Below are 23,755 nucleotides of genomic sequence, written 5' to 3' on the forward strand. Positions count from 1 at the left end.
AAGAAATCTGGAAGTAAGCAATAAACTTTCTACATCAATATTGTTTGAGTACACACAGCAAAGACATGACCACCTTTTTAAGATGTACCAAAAATAGCCTGAAGATTTTAAACATATCTAAACAATGCACAAGGCTTTATTGATATATTTGAGTAATGTTGAAAAATTATTGGTGAATTTTACTTATATCTTTTGAAATCTGAAAATTTTAAATTCCTAAATGAATGTGTGGATACTACGAAGAGTTTTATCAAATAACCAGAAAGCTAGAAAATAACATACAATGAACTTCCACATAAGTATTAATCTCCAGCATGACTTTTATAATTTGTTTCTAGATATATAAAGAGCTCCAATGAACTCAATACTTGTTCATTTAAAACACAGCTAATTAACTCTGTGTGATCCTAAAAACTAAAAATCCCTCAGACAGGTCACAAAGCACTTATAAATTGGTGTAATTACATATAAGAATGTACTTTTCTCAAGATTCTAACAGTTTTGATTTTTAATATATTTTTTAAGATTTTTCATTTTAAGGCTTCCCTGGTGGCACAGTGATTAAGAATCCGCCTGTCAATGCAGAAGACACAGGTTCTAGCCCTGTGTCCGGGAAGATCCCACATGCCGCGGAGCAACTAAGCCCGTGCGCCACAACTACTGAGCCTGCGCTCTAGAGCCCGCGAGCCACAACTACTGAAGCCCGCGCGCCTAGAGCCCGTGCTCCACAGTAAGAGAAGCCACTGCAATGAGAAGCCCGCTCGCAGCAATGAAGACCCAACACAGCCAAAAAATAATAATAATAATAATAATTAATTTAATTAAATTAAAATAAAATAAAAGATTTTTCATTTTAAAATTCCAATATTCTTTTCCCAAAATGCAATCCTTTATAAAAGACACTACAGTTTTCTCTTCACTGATGACAATACTCTTCACAGCCATCACAGATTTACTAGCATTATGTACTTTTTTCTTTAAATTGTTCACTGAAAAACATGTGAGATTACACATTGTACCCACACAGTTTTCATACAGTTAATTCAGTAAGCAATTAAATATCTGAATAAAATGAAAATAAATGCACTTAAAAATTTGCTAATAAGTGCATTTTGTCAGAAAGCTGAATGATGTAAATGCTTTATCTCATAAATACTATGAGTTGTCCAAAAGGAAACCGATATTTCAGAGTAAAAGATTTGAACACAAAGAAAGTACAGTCTTAATTTAGGAAGGAGACTTTGATCCACTCTGTAATAAACTTTTGAGAGTTTTAATCTTATTTTTTACTTAAATGAAGATGAATATGCCTAAACTATTGTGCAAAATAACCACCACAATAAAAGTAACAATAAAGATAACCAAAAAACTAATGGTGAGCTAAAGAGGACAAAATGAATTACAGAACTGAGCAAAAGTCAATGTCCCCGAACTGAGCAAAAGTCAATGTCACCTGTCAGAGGCAATAAAAGCATTATGAATAACTATCTTTCTGTCATTCATTTTAACATCAGTCTTTCAAAGTTCAAAAAAAATGTTTAATTTGACATGTAGAAGTAAGGGAGGGACCAAAAAATAATTTATGATATGAATAATTAATAAATTAAAAAAGAATGATATTAAACTAAAATCTTCTTGAGTTCTGGTCACAGTGGAATGCACATCTAAAACTAGAAGAATGAAAATATACTTAAACCTTAGGCCTTAATGAAGTGTGTTTATCAAAAACAATAGAAAACACTTGTAAAATATAAACGTGTATTTACAGTTATTTTATGCATCCTAGTTCATGTATGCTAGCAATATTCAAATATTTATACTTGCTAAAATCTAAGAAGGTTTGGGGTAAAAGAAGTTCTAATTTTCTAAAAGAAGATACTATAAACAAATGATGAGTAATGAGAGGTAGCTATAAACAAAGTGAGAATAAAGTAATATATGTACAGTGTCTTGGAATTCCCCAAGTACCCTTCATATATGATCCTCAAAGAATATTCTAGCTAGGATACATGGGAATTGTTATCCACATTTCATCAGTAATGAAATGGAATAAAATTATAATTATGGTTTCAATATATCCGATTGTAGCGTGTTGGCCACAAAATGAGTGAACAATATACCATGATAGAGATAAAAACTATTACAATTTCCATCAATATTTATTTTATATCATTTTAATTTATTTTTTATGTTTTGTGATTGTACATTGCAATTTTTTTCAAAGGATTGGTACATTGTAAAATACTTTTAAAAGAAAAACACATATCATAGGAGGAATATTCAATTTTTCTCTGGATGTATATGGGGAAGCAATTTAAAAAAGGGGCTCGGATTGGAAGAAGAACATAAACTCCAATCATAGCTGCTCTTGAGTTTGTTGTTTGAAGTTTTTAAACATTTTGGATTAATGGAAAATGATATAATCATCCTTGCTGATACAGTTTGCCATGATTTTCTCCTTTTTTCTATTTAATACAATTAAAGAGGCATTGACCAGACATTGGAAACCTCAGAAGTTCAAACATTTGTTTCAAACAAGCATGTTAAATATCAATGAATATCGAATGCATCTTAGCACAGGGAGATCAGCTCGGTGCTTTGTGACCACCTAGAGTGATGGGATAGGGAGGGTGGGAGGGAGACACAAGAGGGAGGGGATATGGGGATATATGTATACATATAGCTGATTTACTTTGTTATACAGCAGAAACTAACACAACAATGTAAATCAATTATACTCTAATAAAGATGTTAAAAAAAATAGAATGGATCCATCAATTCAGGGATTAACAGCAGTCACTATAAATGCTGGAGACCCATGGTCATGACATAGAAGAAAAATGTGGTATGTGGAGAAATGGAAGGAGTGGGACATTGTGCTCAGTTTGTTATATCAGCAGTTTTCAACATTTCCCTCTTTAATAGTGAATTTTATAACATGTTTGAATCAAAGTTTTCTTTGTTTTTGCTACTTGTGATTACACCTGCAGAAGTGATTTGAAAATCATGTTGTTTCAAATATATAAAAGTAGATACTTGGAATCATTTTTCTAAAAACCTAAAATACATAAATATGGCACTTCTATGAATATGCCTGATTCCTCATTTAGTATAACTGAGAGAAGACTATCAATCCTAAAGACAAATCATACCTAATTTATGTTCTGTTTAGCAGGTCAGGTATTCCCCGTAGGAAATAGAAAGTCTCATAAATGTGATTTTTCTCTACATAGCTCCTCAGGGTTGGAAAATATTATTTTCTTTCTTGACAAGTGGATTATGTCAAGGATTGTAAAGCCTGCAGCTTCATCTATGCTGGGGGAATATTGTGATTATACTTCATTTTCACTATCCCCACTGTTTTTAAAGCTGTAAAGTTTATCAAAATGTTAAAGATTTTAAAATATTTTTTTTTCTGTTGACATAGTCTAGACCCTAGTCTCATTTCTACACTTTGACTCTTTTTATTATATTTTCCTATGTTGATTTGGGGGTTCCTAGGAAAAATATCACAGAACATTAATTTATCAACTTAAGATAATTTCCAAGTATATAAGTGGCAAGTGATTTTGGAAAACAGCCTTCTAACATAACACAACAAGAAACTGTGAAATCTTTAGTTGGTTTTTAAATTAGTGCAATCCATTTTCTTTTAAAAGTATGTATTACACTAGAGCGTACCTTTTACAGTGCATGGAGATTACCATAATTTTAGAAGCTCTTGCTATTAAATCTAGGCCCTTCTTAATCTAAAATTCTTGCCCTTTTATTCCTTTGTTGTGTTTTGGGGAATCCAATGAATGAAATTAAATTTGGGGAATTTATGCTTCGTAAGTAAAATGGGACTTAAATAGCTGTATGATAAGCCCAAAGACGTATGTTAATTTTTAACTTATTTTACTACGTATCAGGAAACCCCTCTAATATTGCAGTAATTTTGTAACACTCAATAAATGTTTGTGAAGCCTAAGTGAATAAATAGTCCTTTAAAAGAATAATGAAACTGTGTAGACACAAAAGTCTTTAGATAACCAAGATGTTTGATTTTAAAGTAGTTGAGTGGCTGACCATCACTGCTTAGATGGAGCTCAAATGCAGAAAGCTGTCTGTTTCATCTTTCCGTATAGGATGAATCATACATGTGTATAGATTTATACCTAGGTTTTCCAGAAATCATTTGATATTTGAAAATGTGTTACACTCGGCAGAATGAAGGAAGAATGTATAAACAGGAGACAACTTGACCTACCTCTCTTGTGGAAGGTATAGTATCTAGTTAATGTATGATGGACACCAAAAAGGGCTTTTCTTGTTATCTTTTATACACTTAAACTCACTGTATTTAGCAATATCGCTTATGAAAATAACTACCGCTATTTTGGGAGCAACAAACAAATCTCCATTTTAGGACACTTTAAATTAAGAAAACTTAAGAAAAAAGTTTTTTCTCCGTATCTTTATCACAATTTTCCACATCTAAAAGTAATTCTCAAACTACAGAAAAACTAAACTACTTAAGGACTCAGAAAGCAATGCTACTTTTATAAATTGTAGTGGTTTTTGAAAAACTAATATAAACATAGTATATTTCATGGAAAATTAATGCAGTGTTTTAGCAATGAGTTAATTTCCACAACAGAAACATGGAAAACACATGCATACGATGGATTTGAAATGAAGTGGTTTTTTTTTCTTATTTTCTTGTTTTGATTTTATATTTTTATGACTGTTAAATTGCAAGTACATAAAGCTCTGGGGATACATACTGGTTTAGTTAGCCAATTTTTAAATTTCATGGTGTGGGAGGTACAGCTTGGAGGGAGATTGTAAAAACTCATTTAGACTGATTCTCATATTTGCTTTCAATAATAAAATATGTATCTAAAAATAGATGTTTACATTTTTGCTTCCTAAATTATTAATTCTTATTCAATTCTAATATGAAATCCCTTTTCAAAAGAGCAATACAAAAGATCACTAAAATAGAAGCTGAAAATAAGAATTCAAGAAAAATAAGAAATAAAAAAAAGCAAGAAATAATTAGTTGCATAATTATACCTCATTTAAATAGTTGTTTTTCCACTAGTCGTATGGGAAAAAATGGATATTGGCATTTTTATGCAAGCAAATTATACATTTTAATTTAGCCACTAAATTTTATTTCTATCTTTTGATTATTTGAAGCTGAGTATCCAGTACAAAATGTTGACTTGAACACAGGTATAAAACCGGGGAATTCCCTAGTGATCTAGTGGTTAGGACTTGGCGCTTTCACTCCCGTGGTCCAGGTTCAACTCCTAGTTAAGGGACTAAGATCCCAGAAGTCATGTGGTGAAGCCAATATATTTATGTAGAACCGGAAGCTAAATAGTCTTCATTTGTACAGATCTAATATTAAGGGTATTAAGGGTTATCTTGTGACTTAGGTCAGTGTACTCTCTGAACCTCATTTTTCTTATTTAGACGATAGACTTGAAAATATTTTTGTTTAGGTAATGGAGTTTAATAAAAATTATATCATAAAACACATGTGTAAGTATTCTGGGAAACTGAAAAGATTAATTTAAAATCCTATAAAAATAAATAAATTAAATAAATAAAATCCTTTAAATGATTGCTATGCTCAGTTTCAATTTGTTAAGTAATTAAAACCATAATTTACTTATAAATAAAGATTTTTTGTATGTTATTGAGGAAATAAATAATTGCTAGTCCCCCAATCCTAGTGATGTAATGCTACACATGATTATGACTTTGTGAAAAGTTCAAAGACAAATAAGGGAACTTTCACAATAGATTAAATTGGTGTCAAAAGAAAAAAAAGAACAGAAAATTTAGCTTTTATAGTTATTATAACCTAACTTCAAGGGATATGAGAATGTGTGAGCATTTAAATACATTCTTAAGCTGAAATATTTTTAAAAAATCTTTCAAAAGAAAACATAATTAAATATTTATAACATAAACCTATTTGACATCCATGCCTATTCTATGCAATGACAAAAATATATTTGGTTTTTCATAAAAAATAACTTCTAGTAATCTTCCAAGATTGTAATCTTATTTGTTAAGATTGTTAAGAAGGTATAATATTGTTTCTCTAGAAAAAAGTAATAGCTATTTTAGCTTCAATATTCTCTTACTATAAGGTGTTTTACAAATATAATGTTTCTAAGAGCTTTTTCTAACTTGGGAATGGAGCAGATCAATATACTGGTTTAATGTTAAAAAGGTCACGAATAAAATATTTATCATTTAAAAGCTAACTAGCTAAAACTAAGTCATTTTTTTTAAGTGATCTTTTTCTCAGGAGAATAATCAATGTTTAACAAGAGATTCTGAAGGTTGTTGATGAAGAAATATATTTACTGGACTAATTTAACTTCAAATGATCTATTTTTTCACCAAAACCTCATTTCGCTAGAATTTTGTAATAATAATAATATAGTAATAATAATAATACTCGTTAAATTTTTACTTAGTGTTGGGTAAATGTGTCCGAGGTATTTAAATACATTATTATATTCACAAAAATCTTTCCAACAACCTCATGACTTAGTTTGTGGTGGCTGTTTTCCTAATTGTTCCCATTTCAATAAAGAGGCATCTCAGCTTTAGAGAAAAGTTAAATGACTCAACCAAGGATATATAGGAGTAAGTGATGGAACCAGGATTTTCTGACACCAGATACAGTACATTTAAATACAAAGCAAGAGTCTTCACATTTTAAAAAGGTAAATGGGAATTTATATATTGGACCAGATATATCATAACTGAGTTGTGGGATTTATTGTCTAGAACTATGTCTGCATGTGAGAGGAACCTAAATGAAGAAAGAAGTGATTAAAGTTCAAATGTCATTTGAGTCAATATATCCAGATGGGCTAAAGCTCAAATGGAGATGTATTTTTCAACTATTCTTGTCTGAGCTTTGGTTGTTGAATCATGTGACGTACATCCCAAATAATTACTTATGAACACTGTAAAACATATTTTTGCTTTACATATAATCAAAGGTATTTCATAGCTGAGTTGTATTCATTATATTGTAATAGTATATTCAGATGAGAATCATTTATATTTGAAAAAGGATAGTGGAAGAAAATGCATAAAATGATTTCTTAAATCACTAAAAGAAATCCTGGTGTGCTTGATATATTATTTTTATAGCAGGAGGCACTAGATTTTTTTAATTGAGCATATAGATACATCTTTGAAAATTATTAAATAATATTTAGAATATCATTGTCCATTTGTATATTGGAACTTTGCACAAAAAAAAAGATACTAAATTTCCATGGCTGAAAAATATTTTTGTTTCTCTAGTCTTTCCTTAAAATGGGTTCATGTGATAACAGTTCTGTGGAAGCTAATAATTTCCTGGATATGAGCTAGGCAATTTTTCTACATTAAAGCCATCTAAATAGCATGTTAAACTTTGATAGGGGAAGGAGATTCTGAAAATGGCATGAAATTTTTTTTTTCCTCCACCACTGTCATGTGTTTATCACCTGTTTCTCATTATCGGAAATAAAATAATTATAATCAAAATCACAACTTTCTGGGCATGTGAGTTCCAAGTTTTTGATTCAGTGCTTAAAGAGTTCTTATGTGCAACATCATGGGACACTGTAGAATATGTGTGTTCTAGCACACGTGAAGAACACAGTTGCCTGGGTAAGTGACAGGAACCATGTAACAAATAGAATGATTTTTATTAATCTATCTGCAAGCTCTGAGAGTGTTAAGAAATATAAATAACATGTATTTCCTGGAAAAAATAAAATAAGTTTAGACATTAGACTCAGAAAAATAAACTAGGATTCAGATAGGTGTGACATATTCAAGACTGGCCTGTTAGTGGAAGATTCAACATAAGGACAGTTTTATCAGTTCCTTTGGATCACAATTTCTTCAGTCATGATTAAAATATATTGGACCTAACTTTAAAAATATGACTTACAAAATCTTGGTTTTACATATACATATATATATACATATACATTACATATACATTTTTCAGAAGTGGTTTTCTCAAAACTCAAATTTGCATCTCTCCCTGTATCTGTCACTTGCATTGCAGACCACTCACAGACTGAGCATGTGATTGTGATGCTGAGTGAAAATTATATTTTATGATTAAAAATGATAATTATAATTTTATAACGTTACATAAGCAAATTTTAACATGATCGTGTTGCTCATTTTGAACAGTTCTATAAAATTGTCATATAATTCTTTTTTTCCCTCTAGATAACACAGTATCACCAGTTTAATCCTGTTTCTTTCCATTGTGCTCACTTTCCTATCTACATTGTTATAGTTGTGTAAATCTACCCTCATATTCGACTACAGGCATATAACGTTTGATTCATTTTTGCTGTACTAGCCACTCTTGCCATTTTTACTCTGTCAGTCAGCCTATTCCACCCTATTCTCCATCACCTCTTTCATGAATTCCATGACTTTGGGAATTTCCTGCAACCATATGTCACAGAAAAGTGGCTCCCATCTTCCCCTACCTTTTCACGATATGACTTCAGAAAGGTCATAATTACCACAACTCTGTTAAAGTTTACTTCTAGTCTAACATGATTTGTTAGAATATTAATGGGAAAAATACAAGTAAACCATTTATTCTGAAATGATGATTTTTAAAATATTTCTAGGCAGATATTTTAAAGAGCATTCTCTGTCAAAGCAAAGTGTTCCAGCATCTTTGCAAGCCCAAGTCTTAAAACTAAAATGATTCCATATAGAGCATTTATTTAACACTTCTCTTACAGGAGTTTTGACTATATTTTTTTCTTTTAACAAAGTGATGATCTATTAATGGCTCTGACTTTCTGGTAGGTATAGTTAGGGTTATGATAAAATATTCATTATCTTCCCCAAAGGTAATCAAGAAGTATATTGGAAAGAAGAGTTACTTAGGGTGTTTTTTCTAAAGAAAGTTTGTAAGAAATATTTCAAATCCTTAACGTGTCAGTTGCTTAAAACATTGTTTGAAAACCAGACAATAGCTCCCAGCAATCATGAAATTGAAGTATGCTAATGAAGATATTTTTCCTGTCTCTTAAGTTGAATATTTCTCGGATAAGATGATTTCTTTTTTTAAATAACTGTATAATCTTTTCTAAATTGGAGTTTAATAAAATTATTTTCTTTTATTTTTAAGACACACTTTTTAATGGTCTTGGTCTTGGAGCGGTCATTGGTCTGGGAGTCGCGGCACTCTTGTTAATTCTTGTGGTAACAGACGTCAGCTGCTTCTTTATTCGACAATGTGGGTTATTGATGTGCATCACCAGGAGAATGTGCGGGAAGAAAAGTGGCTCCAGTGGTAAAAGTAAAGAACTTGAAGAAGGAAAAGCTGCATACCTGTGAGTATCAGACATCTGCATCAAAGTAATGATAGACTCTTTGTATATCACTACAAAGAGCGCAAAATTTATGTTTTTTTCATGCAGAACTTAGAGTGAAATGCAAAAAGCTTTCCATATTAGCATCATCTTCAAAAGTTCTCTCATGTTCCTACCCAGACAACCCACACTACTCCAGGCAACTGCCCCTGCCCCAGGCAACTAATAATCTGATTTTTTTAATCATAGATAATTTTTAGCTCTTATAAAGCTTGATATAGCTTCCTACAATGTGTATTCTTTTTGTGTCTGCCTTCTTTCACTCAGCGTAATGTTTTAGAATTTATTCATCATGTTCTGTGTGTCAGCAATTCATTTCATTTTATTGTGGAGTCATTTCTATTCATTTTTGATACGTACATTTAGTCATGTACGGTCTCATACATTATTTTCTAGGCTTAGGGATATAGGAGAATCCATTTTGCATGGCCACATTGTTTTGTTTTGATTTTATATTGTTTTTTGTTTTGTTTTGTTTCTCCAAAGCCCATTTCAATCTTTCTAGGCAATTTGTCTATGACCATTTTTCATGGATATTCTGTAAGGAATATTTTCACTTCATGGGATAGTAACTTAGATAGTATACATTTTCAATTAAAAAATTAATTAAATATTACAATCAAAATGTCACCTGCTTACTTGTTGGACACAGCACGTAGCAAAGAACAAACAGAAATTAGGCTCTACTTCATGCTTGAAAGAGATATTAATGTATGACATAGTAAATATAGTGGAAACAATTCACTATCCAGTATCTCTTGCTTTCCTCATAGAAACATATTGTACTTCCTAATAACTTGCTGTACTTTTAAATTGTCTTGTTAACCAAATAAACATATCACCAAATTTTGTTTTAGTTACTTTTTCACATATTAAGAAAACAGCGTACTATATAACATAATTATACATATATACATATGATATATATATGCGCACATTGACTCAAAACTGAATTTTATATATCTTCATTGTTGCTTTGCTATTAACTAAATGGAATAAATACTAGGTAACAAGCACTTCTATACAATCTAGGGATAAAGTGGTGAACAAAACAAACAAGAACTTTGTTCACATGGAATTCATGTTTCATTGTAGGAAGACAGATAATCAACACTAAAATTGAAAATGTCTGGTAGTGATAAGCACTAAGAAAAATGAAAAACAGAATGACAATTGTTACTAGAGGTTGGGTCATTAAAGACCTCTCCAGGGAGGTGAAACTTAGGCTGAAGAGTGAATGATAAAGAGCCAGAAATATAATGATCAAGGGGAGGAACGTTCTAAGCAATGCAACAATAAATACAAAGGCCATTAAGTCAGGAATGAGCTTGTTACTTAAACGCCAAATGGATCTGAGTGGAATGAGGCAGGGAAAGAGAGTGGTACCAATCAGGTGGGAGAATTATCTGAATACAAAAGTATTAAATCTTCTTGGTCAAAGTAAGGAAATATTTTTAAAATAGAAAGCGACTAAAAGTTTTTTTAACGGTTTATTTAGCTACTTGTGAAGAAGGATTACTGGAGGGTTGGTAGGTGAAAAGGACAGCTTTGGAATCAGAGAGACTGGGTAGGAGAATCTTGAAATATTCCAGGTAAAAAATGATGGTCTTCTGTACCAAGCCAGTAGTACTATAGGCACATAAAAGTGTATAGCACCCAAATATAGATGAGGTAGAGTCAAGTACTGCTGACTGATTCAACTTTGGGGGTGAAAGAAAGAGAGAAATCAAAAAAGACCTTCACTTTTTTGTCTTAATTAATTACAGGGATGTTGATGACCACGTGCAAAAAAATGAGGTACATCTAAGTTCTGCTGTTTGTTTTTATTTAACTTTATTAATTGGTAATTTATCCACCAACACTTTTGTTTGTAATTCCTGCCAAGTTTAATTAACCTTAAAGACTTGGAAAGATGAAAACACATGGTTCATTCCATGCTTGTTGTCCATCATAGGTTTTTTTTTTTTTTTTTTTTTTTTTTTGCGGTACGCGGGCCTCTCACTGTTGTGGCCTCTCCCGCTGCGGAGCACAGGCTCCGGACGCGCAGGCCTAGCGGCCATGGCTCACGGGCTTAGTTGCTCCGCGGCATGTGGGATCTTCCCGGACCAGGGCACGAACCCGTGTCTCCTACATCGGCAGGCGGATTCTCAACCACTGCGCCACCAGGGAAGCCCCATCATAGGTTTTTAACTCACAATTTCCTCTGCCTTAGGAAAACAGTTTTCAACTCTTTTTCAAAACTTCATTATTCAAATTGGAAAAAATATATATAAAACCTCAATGAGAAATAGGACATAATTGATTTGATTAATTGGATATATACTAGCTTCTAAATATGCCCCCAAGCATTCTAAGACTAGTCTTTCATGTTATCACAAGTTTTAAGACTGTGTAGATTTCTTACAAAACACATTAACTAAACACTTAGAGCATTCTTATTTAAAGGCCATTATATAGCAGGAAAAAAGAGAAATTAAAGTCAATGGCATATACAGGATGGCATTGTGTAAAGTCCTAGAATATTCTTTTATTTGGCTTTGGCTTTCAATGTAAATTAACATTTATCTTGAATTCTCATAGTTTATGTTATAAAATGGTTAAAGATTACTATTTCACCAAACTTTATGTATACTCTTATTTACCCAAGCATTAATTTGCAATAGCAAATATTTATTGAACACCTAGATAACCAGGCACTATCTAAGCTCCAGAGATACAACTGTGAGGAAGCAAACTAGTCCCTGCCATCAACTAGTTACTGTGATGGGAAACACATTTCGATTAAAAAAAAATCAAATGGATAAATAAATAAGAAATTTCTGATGTAAATACTACTTTTCAAAAAGGAATGAATTTACTTAATCAGACTTAGCTGAGCAAGTAGTGAAAGAACTAAAATATAAAAAAGAATAGGAAGTAACTAGTCAAGTGTGTGTGTGTGTGTGTGTGTGTGTGTGTGTGTGTGTGTGTGTAAATGGCTTTTCAGCATGCAGAAAGAGGGATACATAGCTCTGGCCCCCTTTACTGCCACATGGGAGAAGGGAAATACCCAACTCGAGTCCACTCTAACCATCCTGTTCCACTTAAAGGGTAAAAAAAATGAGAAAAAAATTATGAAGTTCACAGTCTGGGGGCACAGACTCACTAAAAGACAGAGACCGAATCATGGGACTATGGAATACATCCTCTTTACACCATAATTTACCACCACATTACTAAAGACCTATATTTAGCAGTTCCTTCTAGCCAGTACATCATCTCCCACTATCAAGAAAAAATTACAAGGCACACTGAAGGCAAAAATCAGTTTGAAGAGGCGGAGCAAGCATCAGAACCAGATTCAATAAGGCAGGGATGTTGGAATCATCAGACCAAGAATTTTTTTTATGGTAAGAACTCTGATGAATAAAGTAGACAGCATGGAATAAAGGATGGGAAATGTAAGCAGAGGTGGAAATTCTAAGAAAGAATCTAAAGGAAATGCTAGAGATCAAAAACAGAATAATAGAAATGAAAAATCCCTTTGATCAGCTTATTAGCAAGACTAGACATGGCTGTGGAAAGAATGTTGAGAAGATCTTAACAGAAAAGCAAACCAAAAAAAAAAAAAAAGAAAAAAAAAGAAAACAGAATATCTAAAACTGTAGGACAACTACAAAAGGCTAAACATATGCACAATAGGAATACCAGAAGAAGAAAGAAAGAAAGAAAGAAAGGAAGGAACAGGAGAAATATATGAAACAATAATAACTGAGAACATCCCAAAATTAATATCAGACATGAAACCACAGATCCAGGAAGTTCAGAAGACACCAAGAAGGATAAAAATCAAAATAGAACAAAATATATATATACCTAAGCATATAATTTTCAAACTACAGAAATTCAAAAATAAAGAAAAAATCATGAACAGAGCTAGAGAAGCAAAGGTAAGAATTACGTCTGATTTCACACACCACACAAACATACACCTCCCCTCACACATACACACACTGATTTTTATATGTATATATGTGTGTGTGTAATTTTTCTCATAACAATGCAGCTTCAAAATGTCCCATTTCAGTACATGAATTTCTGACTCTTTTTTAAAATAAATAAGTAGTATTCCATAATATTATATATCATAGTATATTTATCCACTTCTGTATTGTTAAAATTTAGATAAGACTTTCAGTATCTTTATAATATTAAAGTATATTATGCTGTTTTGAACTTCATTTTTACATCAATCCTGTTGTAAATGTACATGAAGCTCCTACATATGGAATGGAAAATCAAAACTGAAAAATACTGGCAAATTGCCCACAAAAGCCAGTACCAATTCACCTTGCAAATAATCATAGAATATATATTTCCCAATTCACAACCCAAATAATCACAGAACATATATTTCCTACAGTGCTTCTCAAACACTGACTATTATCAGTTTATTTTTCAATCTAATAAGTGAAAAATATCATTTAAAATTTGAATTTTTCTATTGGGGGTTGAATCTGAGCTTATTTGTTTTATGATTTTCTTTTGGTCACTTTATTCTTCTTGGAATTTCCTGTTCATATTCTTTACACATTTTCATAGGGCTGTTTGACTTTTCTTACACTTGTTAATTATATAATGTGACCCTTAATCATTTGATGTTGCATTTGTTGCAAATGTTTTCCCCAATCTATCCCAAAGTTTGGATTATGCTAGTGTTGCCATTATTTATATGAACTTTACATTTTCATTTAAGAATTGATCAACTGTATAAAATATTCTTTCTCAGTTTGCATCAAGATATTTTCATTTTGTTCTTATTTAATTTGTTCAAGTTGCAAGTTTTAGTAGTATATTTCCTAACATAAATCCTCCTTGCTCTCCTAGGATGGTGATGACAGTTAACACTGACTGAGTACTGCATGTATGTCAGGCACTATTCTAAGGACACGGCAGAAATTAGTTTGGTATCTTTATCTTCTCTGTTTTACTAAGCAAGCCAGAAATGTTTATGCAGTGAGTTGTGGGAGCCAGACAGGTTGGTTCTAGGACACATCCTCTTAACTGCTCTGCTACACTTGTCATCATTTTCTGCTTAATAATCAGTTCTAGAAATCTGGCCAGAATTTCTATGTTTACCAGTTTATAAATTGTAAAGTTTTCTATAAATTTTGGCATATATTTTATGCCAATTTAAACAAAATATTGCTTTGTCACTCTTTATAATTCCATATTGGTAATTATTCTGATATCACTAGAAGAATAATTAAGTGTAATTTATACAGAATAGGAATTAGACTCATGTAGGTTATATATGTGCTTCAGATAGTATTTATTGTAATAGGAAAGGTTGGAAACAACCTAAATGTTTGTCAGTTAGAGACTGTTCAAATACATCGTGGTGAACACATACAGTGGGAAAGTATGCACCATGAAAAAGACTGAGGCAGCTCTAAATGCTCTTTCTTGGCTTCCAGCTAATACCTAGTGTAAATTGAAAAGGCAAAATTACACACAGTTAGTATGCTAATCTTTTGTTCAAAAATAATTCACTTTCACACATACATGCTGGCATATGCCTACAGTATCTCTTGGAAACAAGGCAAAAATATGCAACAGTAATTGTCTCTCTGATAGATAACTAAATATCCTACAGACAGTGGAAGGGAGAGTCACTTTTCCCTCTCTACCTTTTTGTATTATTCTGTACTGTATGCTAACAAGCTAAAAAGATCATTAAAACCAAAAATAAAGACTTTAGGACAACTCACTGTTTTCTCATGTTACTCCTTCATTTCTTTTTGATAATGTTTATTTTATCCTTTCTAGTTTAAAGTTCTTTGCTTATCCATTTATTTTTGGTAAGAAAGTATACAATTAAAATCCAAATTCACTATCTTTTCTATCTTTTCGTTGCATTCAGTTTCATTTCATCACAGATCTGTACCTGTTATTAAAATAATTAAAAATAAAATCTGTTTTTTGAATCACTTTTCTGCTCATCTTGATGATTTTTTGAATCATCTATAGCCATGCTTTTCAAACAGTATCATCCTCTATGTCATCAAGAGCATTGGTATCATGAAGAATTTTTTAAAAGAATCAATGAAGAATAACAATAACAGCAAACAACCAAGAAAAGAAAAAAAAATAAAATAAAATCTAATGGTGAAGTGCTTCTTCATCATCTCTACTATTATATAGATCTTGCTCCCTTGGAGCCCCAAAACAGAGGATATTGTTAAACATGTTTGAACTACCAGCTCCAACAGACATTTGAATTTTAAAGGTGTAAAAAGAGTTCTTCACTGTTGACTTCTAGATTTTCTTCAAAATTTTGTGTGTTTATGTGAGGCACCTACATACTCAAACAAAAGCAAAAACATCACACCTGCCACCTGATCAAAGTGTTTTATTAGCCTTCATATTTTTCTTTTCAGGTCTCAGCATTTGTGAGGTCTGTTAAATATTTGAGCTGCTGCTGGGTTTTTGTTGTTTGCATTCTTTTAAATGTAATCCTAGTTTACTTGATTTTAAAGAACTAATTTAATCATATGATGATGATGAAACCACTACAGTATCAAATAGGATATGCTCACTTCACTAATATGACCAGTGCTTCACCATTACATCCTGCCCTCACTCCCTCATCCTGAACCCCTGACAACCACTGATCTTTTTACTGTCTCTATAGTTGTTTTTTTTTGTTTTTTTCCAGAATGTTATTTAGTTGGAATTACACAGTATGTAACCTTTTCAGACTGGCCTATTTACCTTAGCAATATGCACTTAAAGTTCTTCTATGTCTTTCATTTGGCTTGATAGTTCACTTCTCTTTATTGCTGAGTAATATTCAACTGTATGGATGTACCACAGTTTATTTATCCATTTACCTGTCAAAAGACGTCTCAGTTTGTTCCAATTTTTGGCAATTATGAATAGAACTTCTGTACAGGTTCAGGCACAGATTTTTTTGTGGACATGTTTTCGACTCATTTGGGTAAATACTTAGGGACAATTGTGGGATTATATGGTAAGACTATATTCCTGGGTAGTTGAAAACACCCATTCCTTCCTAATTTTTTTGTGTGTGCCATATTTGAAATCTGTATGATGAGTACATCATTCTCAACACTTATATCTCACTTCATTCTTTAACATCAGCAAATGGCTTCCTTGTTTTTCTTTCTTTTGTTTATTTTTTTGTGCTACAAAACCTTGCAGTAAAATTTTTACTCACAATTATGATAAATTACACTTAATTTCAGATTTTAGACATCTAATAAAATGACATGGATAAGAAATTATAAGTGAAAATAATCATGCATATATGTTACAATATTGTTCTTTTTAAATTTTTTTCTTGAAAAAGCATGAATATATTAAATATAAGTCAATGGTTGCATTATAGTTAAAATCATATAAATTCAGAGACATTTGAAACTAAACGTATCTTATATATAAATTTTATCTTCCAAATTTTGATATAGAAGCAATGTTATTTTTCAAATAAAACGTTTTTATTTGATGTTATTTTTAAAATAAAAATATAGTTTAAGGTGTATGGCTAATTAGGGGGAAGAAGCTACTTCATGTCATAAATTTTATTTAATGAAATAATATTCATTTATTTTCCAAAAGAAACTGCATAATCAAATTGAAAATTTGAACTACTTTTGTGAAATATTTAACACAATTTTGATGAGGAAAAGAATTCTAGATAAATAGAATTTCTTCTTTCTATTTTTTCTGAACAATGTATGGCTAGATGAATTTAAATGGAAAACAATTCTTAGTGGTATTCTTATTCTGACCAAGCTGGATCAGAATCCATGGGTGGTGGGATTTTGTAGAGATTTTAACCATGTTCCATAATGCATCCTTTTTTACATTTCATAGGTAAGTATTTTTTTCTTTATTTTTCTAGGAAAGATGGATCAAAAGAACCAATAGTGGAGATGAGAACAGAGGATGAAAGAATTACTAATCATGAAGATGGGAGCCCAGTAAATGAGCCAAATGAAACCACACCACTAACAGAACCTGAGTATGTAGCTTGAAATGCTTAATTATTCTTGGATAAATATTTGTAAAGTGATGAACACATTATCATTATTTGTAGCATATATTGACAAATAACATCATTTTAAAAACAATGGGGGCTTCCCTGGTGGCGCAGTAGTTGAGAGTCTGCCTGCCGATGCAGGGGACACGGGTTCATGCCCCAGTCCGGGAAGATCCCACATGCCCCAGAGCGGCTGGGCCCGTGAGCCATGGCCGCTGAGCCTGTGCGCCCGGGGCCTGTGCTCCGCAACGGGAGAGGCCACAACAGCGAGAGGCCTGAGTACCGCAAAAAAAAAAAAAAAAAAAAAAAAAAAAAAAAATGTTGTTTTTTCTTCCGTGAAAGTACATGTGAATATCTAAAATCCATTTTCTATTGGCATATTTCACGTGAAGATTTTGTATCGTCAGAGAAAAATCTCCTGTTCACGCATATATCCATAAGTTTATGCAAAAATATCAAAATGATGCAAGCATGTCAAAAAGTTTGATTTTCCTACACTAATCTTATTGTTTAAGAAAGTGATACTTGCAAAATGTGATTGATTTTTATTGAAATAAAAATGTCAGAAAATTAGTTATTGCTTTGAATATGAATATGACAGTCTAAAATAGAAATAGTGTGAAATAAACACATCTATACACTTCCCTTTGGAAATCAGAAGTCTTTTCAACAAAGCAAAATATTACACAACAAAACAGATTCCTATTTATTAATTAACACTGACTATGATATAATGGTGTGTATGAAGACTAGTTAAGAAAATGCCCTTACATAGAACGGGCTGTATTTTGAAATCAAACCAAACCAAACCAAACCAAACCAAAACAAGATGATTTAATAACTACTCTTGTTCTCAATTAAAGAAAAGAAACACCCAACATAAAAATAATAGCATTAACAGTAATCTTTAAAAATACAATTTAACATAAATATAGTGAATAAATATATATGCAAAAATACACCATCCAAGAATTAGTTGAAAACACTGGCTAATTACAAATTTAATACATAGTTTTGTGAGTAAGAGATATATTAATCATTATGCTAACCTCCTATTCAAGCTCTAAATTTCTGTATATTTTGCTGCTAGAAATAACCCATTGTTTTTATAATCCTTTATTATCAATGTTTTCAGTATTTGGGAATGGGAGAAAAGAACTCTGAATGCACTACTTATAATAAACATAAAAGAGAGCCTGCCCTAGTAGGTTCAAAGTAGATGTTACTTCACTCCAGCAATGAAATAACTTACTTTCGATTGGTTAGTTTTCCCATAATAGCTTTGACTTTCAGAAGACATGGCTTTCTCTTCTCATTCAGAAACATAAAATAAATTACAAATAAATCCCAGGGAAGTAGCATGGTAGCATTCACTACTCCATAAAATGGTGAGGCTGAAGTCACAGAGGTGAGTTAGAATTCTATTTGTAACTTAATTTTTTTGATGTGAAAAAATTATTTTGTCAAAGGAGGAAATACTGCCTTCAAAGCCATACGCACAAGATGTAATAATAAAGCATTGAGTTTAAGCTGGTAGAAAAAACTCTAAATCTTGATTTATTGTCATCATAGTATGATTTGTAAAGTTGTCTTAATATTAAGAAATAAAAGTTGTTATTGCTTCATAGGTTACAATTGGAAAACCTCAAAAAATTGCTATAAATATTACAAAAGTATCAAGAAAAAATAATAGTGAAAAGAGACCAATTAAAGAAGCATATATAATAAATATAAAAAAGTGGAAAAGTCCTGAAATACATCTATTTGCATTAAGTTCCAAAGAATATTACTAATTCATCCAGCTTTTGAATTTTATATAACAGATATGGCAGCATCTGTTGATTGTTTTTACTTGCAAAACTGGAGTACTAGTAAATCAGCTAGTTAACATATAAAATTATTTTAGCTTTTTCATATTCCAAAACACTTCATTATATTTTTAATACATCAGAGGGTTATTAAACCAAAGCCACCCTATAATGAACAATTGATGCATCCAAATCTGCAAATATATTGTTTCATTCATTATTATTCATTATTTCACATGTTTACAGTAGACAATATTGTATTATTATCTTTTAGATTATATGAACAAATCTGATTTTTTTTCATTCTAATAATTGTACTCTAGTTTCTTCAACAAAACAATAACTGAAATGTTGAGATACCACTTAAAGTGCCTTAGCCAATTGTTTATTATTTTTCTATTCTCTTCCAGAAAATTGCCTTTAAAAGAAGAAAATGGGAAAGAAGTCCTAAATCCAGAAACTATAGAAATTAAGGTTTCTAATGACATCATTCAATCAAAAGAAGACGACAGCAAAGCATAACACCAAGATCACAGAGTCTTTAACAATGAATGCTACAAAGAGCATTTAGATTGCAGTGACCCTATGACCAAAACTATTCCATTGACCTTAATTTCTTGGGAAACTTCTAGCTTGGAATAGCTTGTACACATATACATATGATCAAATACTCCTGCCCATGGTCCATTTCCTTTCGTTGTTGTGTTGTTGCTGTTGTTGTTTCTTTTATTATGAATTTCAATACAGAGACCTGACCGGCACCAACTCTTGGGTATCAATTTGACTCTATGATTGAAGTACTGCAATTTATTATATGGATAAAGTGCTCTCTTTCTTAAGAACTATATTTCATAACACAACCTCTCCACAAGTAGGGGTTTAAGAAAAAACAAACAAAACAAAATCTTTGTGAGCTAAGTGTATAAGAAAGCCCTGCATGTTTTTTAATCCAATCTTGGGCAAATAGATTATTAAAGTGGATTTCAGTTTAAGATGAAAATACTTAATAAAGGTTATACTTTTCATCCAGAGAATTTCAGGGAACTTAGGCTTGAAGGAGCCAGTTATCTTTAGCAGATGTTAAATATTGAGAGAAACTTTGGAAAACTCTTTTTAAGTTATAATTACAATGCTACTTCAAAGTTGAATTTTTAATAGACTGAAGTGCCAGATCAAAATTGTTACTCATTTAAATGAATATTAGTTGTGTGTAAAATTAGATTAGAAAGATTCCATAAATCTCTATCTCTTATATATGCCATATTCACTCACAATGGATTACACACAAAGAAAATGTATTGCAAGTGAAAATAATATTGATTTCTGCCCTCAGCTTCAAATAAAGTAAATTGAAATGGGAACAATATAAATGTTGTCTTGATATACTTATAAATACGTGATTAACTTTTACTCTAAAATAATTTTATTAATAAATGAGTCTTTAGTGTTCAAATACTTCGAATCATATCCTCAGATACATTTTTACCCATTGTTTTAGATAGCCTTTGTTTAAAAATTCATTTTCCCAGTGTTATAGGTCAATCCTTATATGTAACTGGCTAAAGGGAATTAAAATCCTTAGTGGTTAAATTACAGAGAAATTGACATTTAGACATTGCCATAAAAGTGTCAATGATAAACAATTGAATTGCCACTGTCTGTTTTTATTCTGGATGTTGTAGCTAGAAGTCATTTTAAGATTTTGATAAACAACTTGGGTTGACGAAATTCCTTAACTATTCAACACAAACTTTCTAATGTCACTTATTAGTAATATATACCAGAATAAAATACTTATTAACTTCCAAGCTATGCAAGCTCCCAGTGGTAAAAGGCTGAAACATGATTTTCACTTATATGTAAGGTAAAAAAAAAAAAAAATGTACTTATGGTTATAAATATACATACCAATTGGGAGCAGGTTTTAGATTATTTCTTACCCTAGAGAGCCAAAGGTTTCTTTAGGCCTCAACACATTCATAACTTCTTGTTTCAGGTGGTATCATAGCTCAAACATGCACTGGTTATGGAATGCAGACCAATAGAACATTGGAGGAAAGTCTTAACAGTGCAGAGTGACCTGCTTTAGGGTATCTCTCTATAAAGATTATTTGACAAATATTAAATGTAATATTAATGTCACTCATGAACACTTTTATTTACAAAGTGCTTGAAACTGTCAACCAAGGAGAGAAAACTAATTCTCCAAAACTATGGTTACCAGAGGACAGAACCTGCCCATCTGCACATTCAGACACTAAATTTCTACAGTGTCCTTGACATAATTTACAGGATTCTATGATGTAGGAATCTCTCCTTGCTATATTTTCAGGAATATTCTGAAGAAAAAAATTCCTCTGCCTACCTAGGAATTTGAGTAGGAATTATCCAACTGGTCTTTTGATGGATTTGACTGTTGCTGTTTAAGTTATGTTTGTCCGATCATCTGTTTGCTTTATTTTACTATTTTTTTCCCTTTTGCATGAATATGTTAAAACTAATCAAAATACTTGAATTGGTTTGTGCAGAGTAACCAAGCTTTGCAAAGTGTCCACGAAGCAATAGGCATAGATACTAATTTTTCCTGGATAGGGCTGCGAGGTTTTAAAGTAATTACGGTGAAAGAATTAGGAAAACTGAGAAAGCAATTTAGCATGTTTACTATTGTTATATCCACACTATACTTCAAGAGCAGAGAAATCATATTAAAAAACAAAGATTGTTAGTCCCTCAGTTTGAAAGTTCTGTTTCTCTCATTTCTTTGGGCTTTCTATGTAAAACAGTTTACTTAAATATTTCATATATATATATATATATATATATATACACACATATATATATATACACACATATATATATATACATATGTATGCCGTTAAATTTCTTGCCACTAATGTGGAGTAATGATCTGAAGTTAACAGATAATCTGGAACTAACTGTAAACAGACTGTTTCAACTGCAATGTTTCAATTGTCTGAGTGGTCTTTATCTCTTGTCCTTGAACTCTAGGCCCTGCAAGAGCAAGGCAATACTGTGATAAACATTTTTTTTTTCTTTTTACATTTCGATGGAATGCTCCGAATGACTCTACTTATAAAAGTTTCCAAATAAGAGCTGGATTGTAGTAAATTGTAAAATATGAGTAGAACTGAAATGATCTGTTTCTTATTTTTGATTCTTATTCTAGACTAAACATATCCATACAACTGTATAAATGTTACTTTTACTGTCTAAGAGTACACTTAAACTTTAGTATAAAATGTCAGAATATTGAACTGAATATAAGTAGTGTTAAATAATCAGAATCCTATGCTACTTTAAACAAAGAAGAAAAGATATCACTGAAAATATTGGTATTTCTTGATAGGCTATGTGCAATTAGGCAATGACAATCTATATTCAATAAAATATAAGAGGGAATAATAATATCAGCATTTTAGCAGTATTTTGTTTTTAAAACTGGCACAAATTAATGTATCAACATATTTTACAATGATCTGCAAAGAAATATAAGAATTTTGATTTATTATTTTCATGGGTTGACTTATGGCCATTCTATTGATACTAATGTCTAACATTAATGTCTAACATTAATGTAATGTTTCTCGAGTTTTACTTCATTTTTTACTATTAATACCTATAAAAGCATTTTTTCAAAGACTATTTGATCCAGCAAAGTTTACATGAACCTTGGTCTTTGAATTAAACATTTATATAAACAGAAAGTTTTTATTAATCAAATTAGTTGAGTGCCAACAATTAATTGGAACTTTATACTCACACCTTAAGTTTATGCTTCTTATTTTAAATATTTAAGATGTATTTGTGCCTTTGGATTAGCATGACATTCTGCTTTATTAAAAGAAAAAAAAAACTGCCATCTTTCTTGATATATTTCACTTATACCTATGACACTTGTATGATACTCTCCTATTTACATTTAGTGAATAAGCTCAGTTCAGACTACTTCACCTTCAATACAAAATCTCAATGAAACAAATTATACTGTGGAACTTATTTCTACTCATAGCAAAGCACTTCTTTTAATGCACACACAAAATATACTTAATTTGTTCTTGTTGTTCTAGACAATAAATACATTCTAGATATTGTTGAAATTGAGTTTTACTAGTTGTAAGACAACAGACAATTTTTAAAATAGGGTAAGTTATTGTGGTGTCACTTGAGTCTACATTATTCCTGTTCTGTATTTGACTGAGGATCATAAATCATCCTTCATTGGTGATGATAAGATACACTGATGAAAATATCTACAACTGAAGTGATAGGAAGAATAATCTCCATTTCTTAATTTTAGGAAATATTGGAATAGCATATTATAATTACTTATTAAATTTGCAATATTCTTTTTCACAGAGAATAATGTAAATGCTCAACTGCAATCCCTCCAAGTGCTTGTTCAACAGGCTTTATGAGTAGATGAAAATACATTTTTTAAATGAGATGGTTTGCATTACTTA

General features: G+C 31.3%; 1 protein-coding gene across 1 annotated transcript in view; it reads left to right on the forward strand.

Annotated features, from left to right (window-relative positions):
• Positions 1-21,616, forward strand: part of NCAM2 (neural cell adhesion molecule 2) — a 492,766-nt gene extending 471,150 nt beyond the window's left edge. The window contains exons 16-18 of the mRNA XM_067034950.1: positions 9,179-9,383; positions 17,329-17,448; positions 19,685-21,616. Coding sequence (XP_066891051.1) covers positions 9,179-9,383; positions 17,329-17,448; positions 19,685-19,796 — 437 coding nt within the window. The 3' untranslated portion in view covers positions 19,797-21,616. The remainder of the gene's footprint in view (positions 1-9,178; positions 9,384-17,328; positions 17,449-19,684) is intronic.
• The last annotated feature ends 2,139 nt before the right edge of the window (positions 21,617-23,755 follow it).

Source organism: Kogia breviceps, chromosome 5, assembly GCF_026419965.1.
Source record: "Kogia breviceps isolate mKogBre1 chromosome 5, mKogBre1 haplotype 1, whole genome shotgun sequence".
Lineage (NCBI taxonomy): Eukaryota > Metazoa > Chordata > Mammalia > Artiodactyla > Physeteridae > Kogia > Kogia breviceps.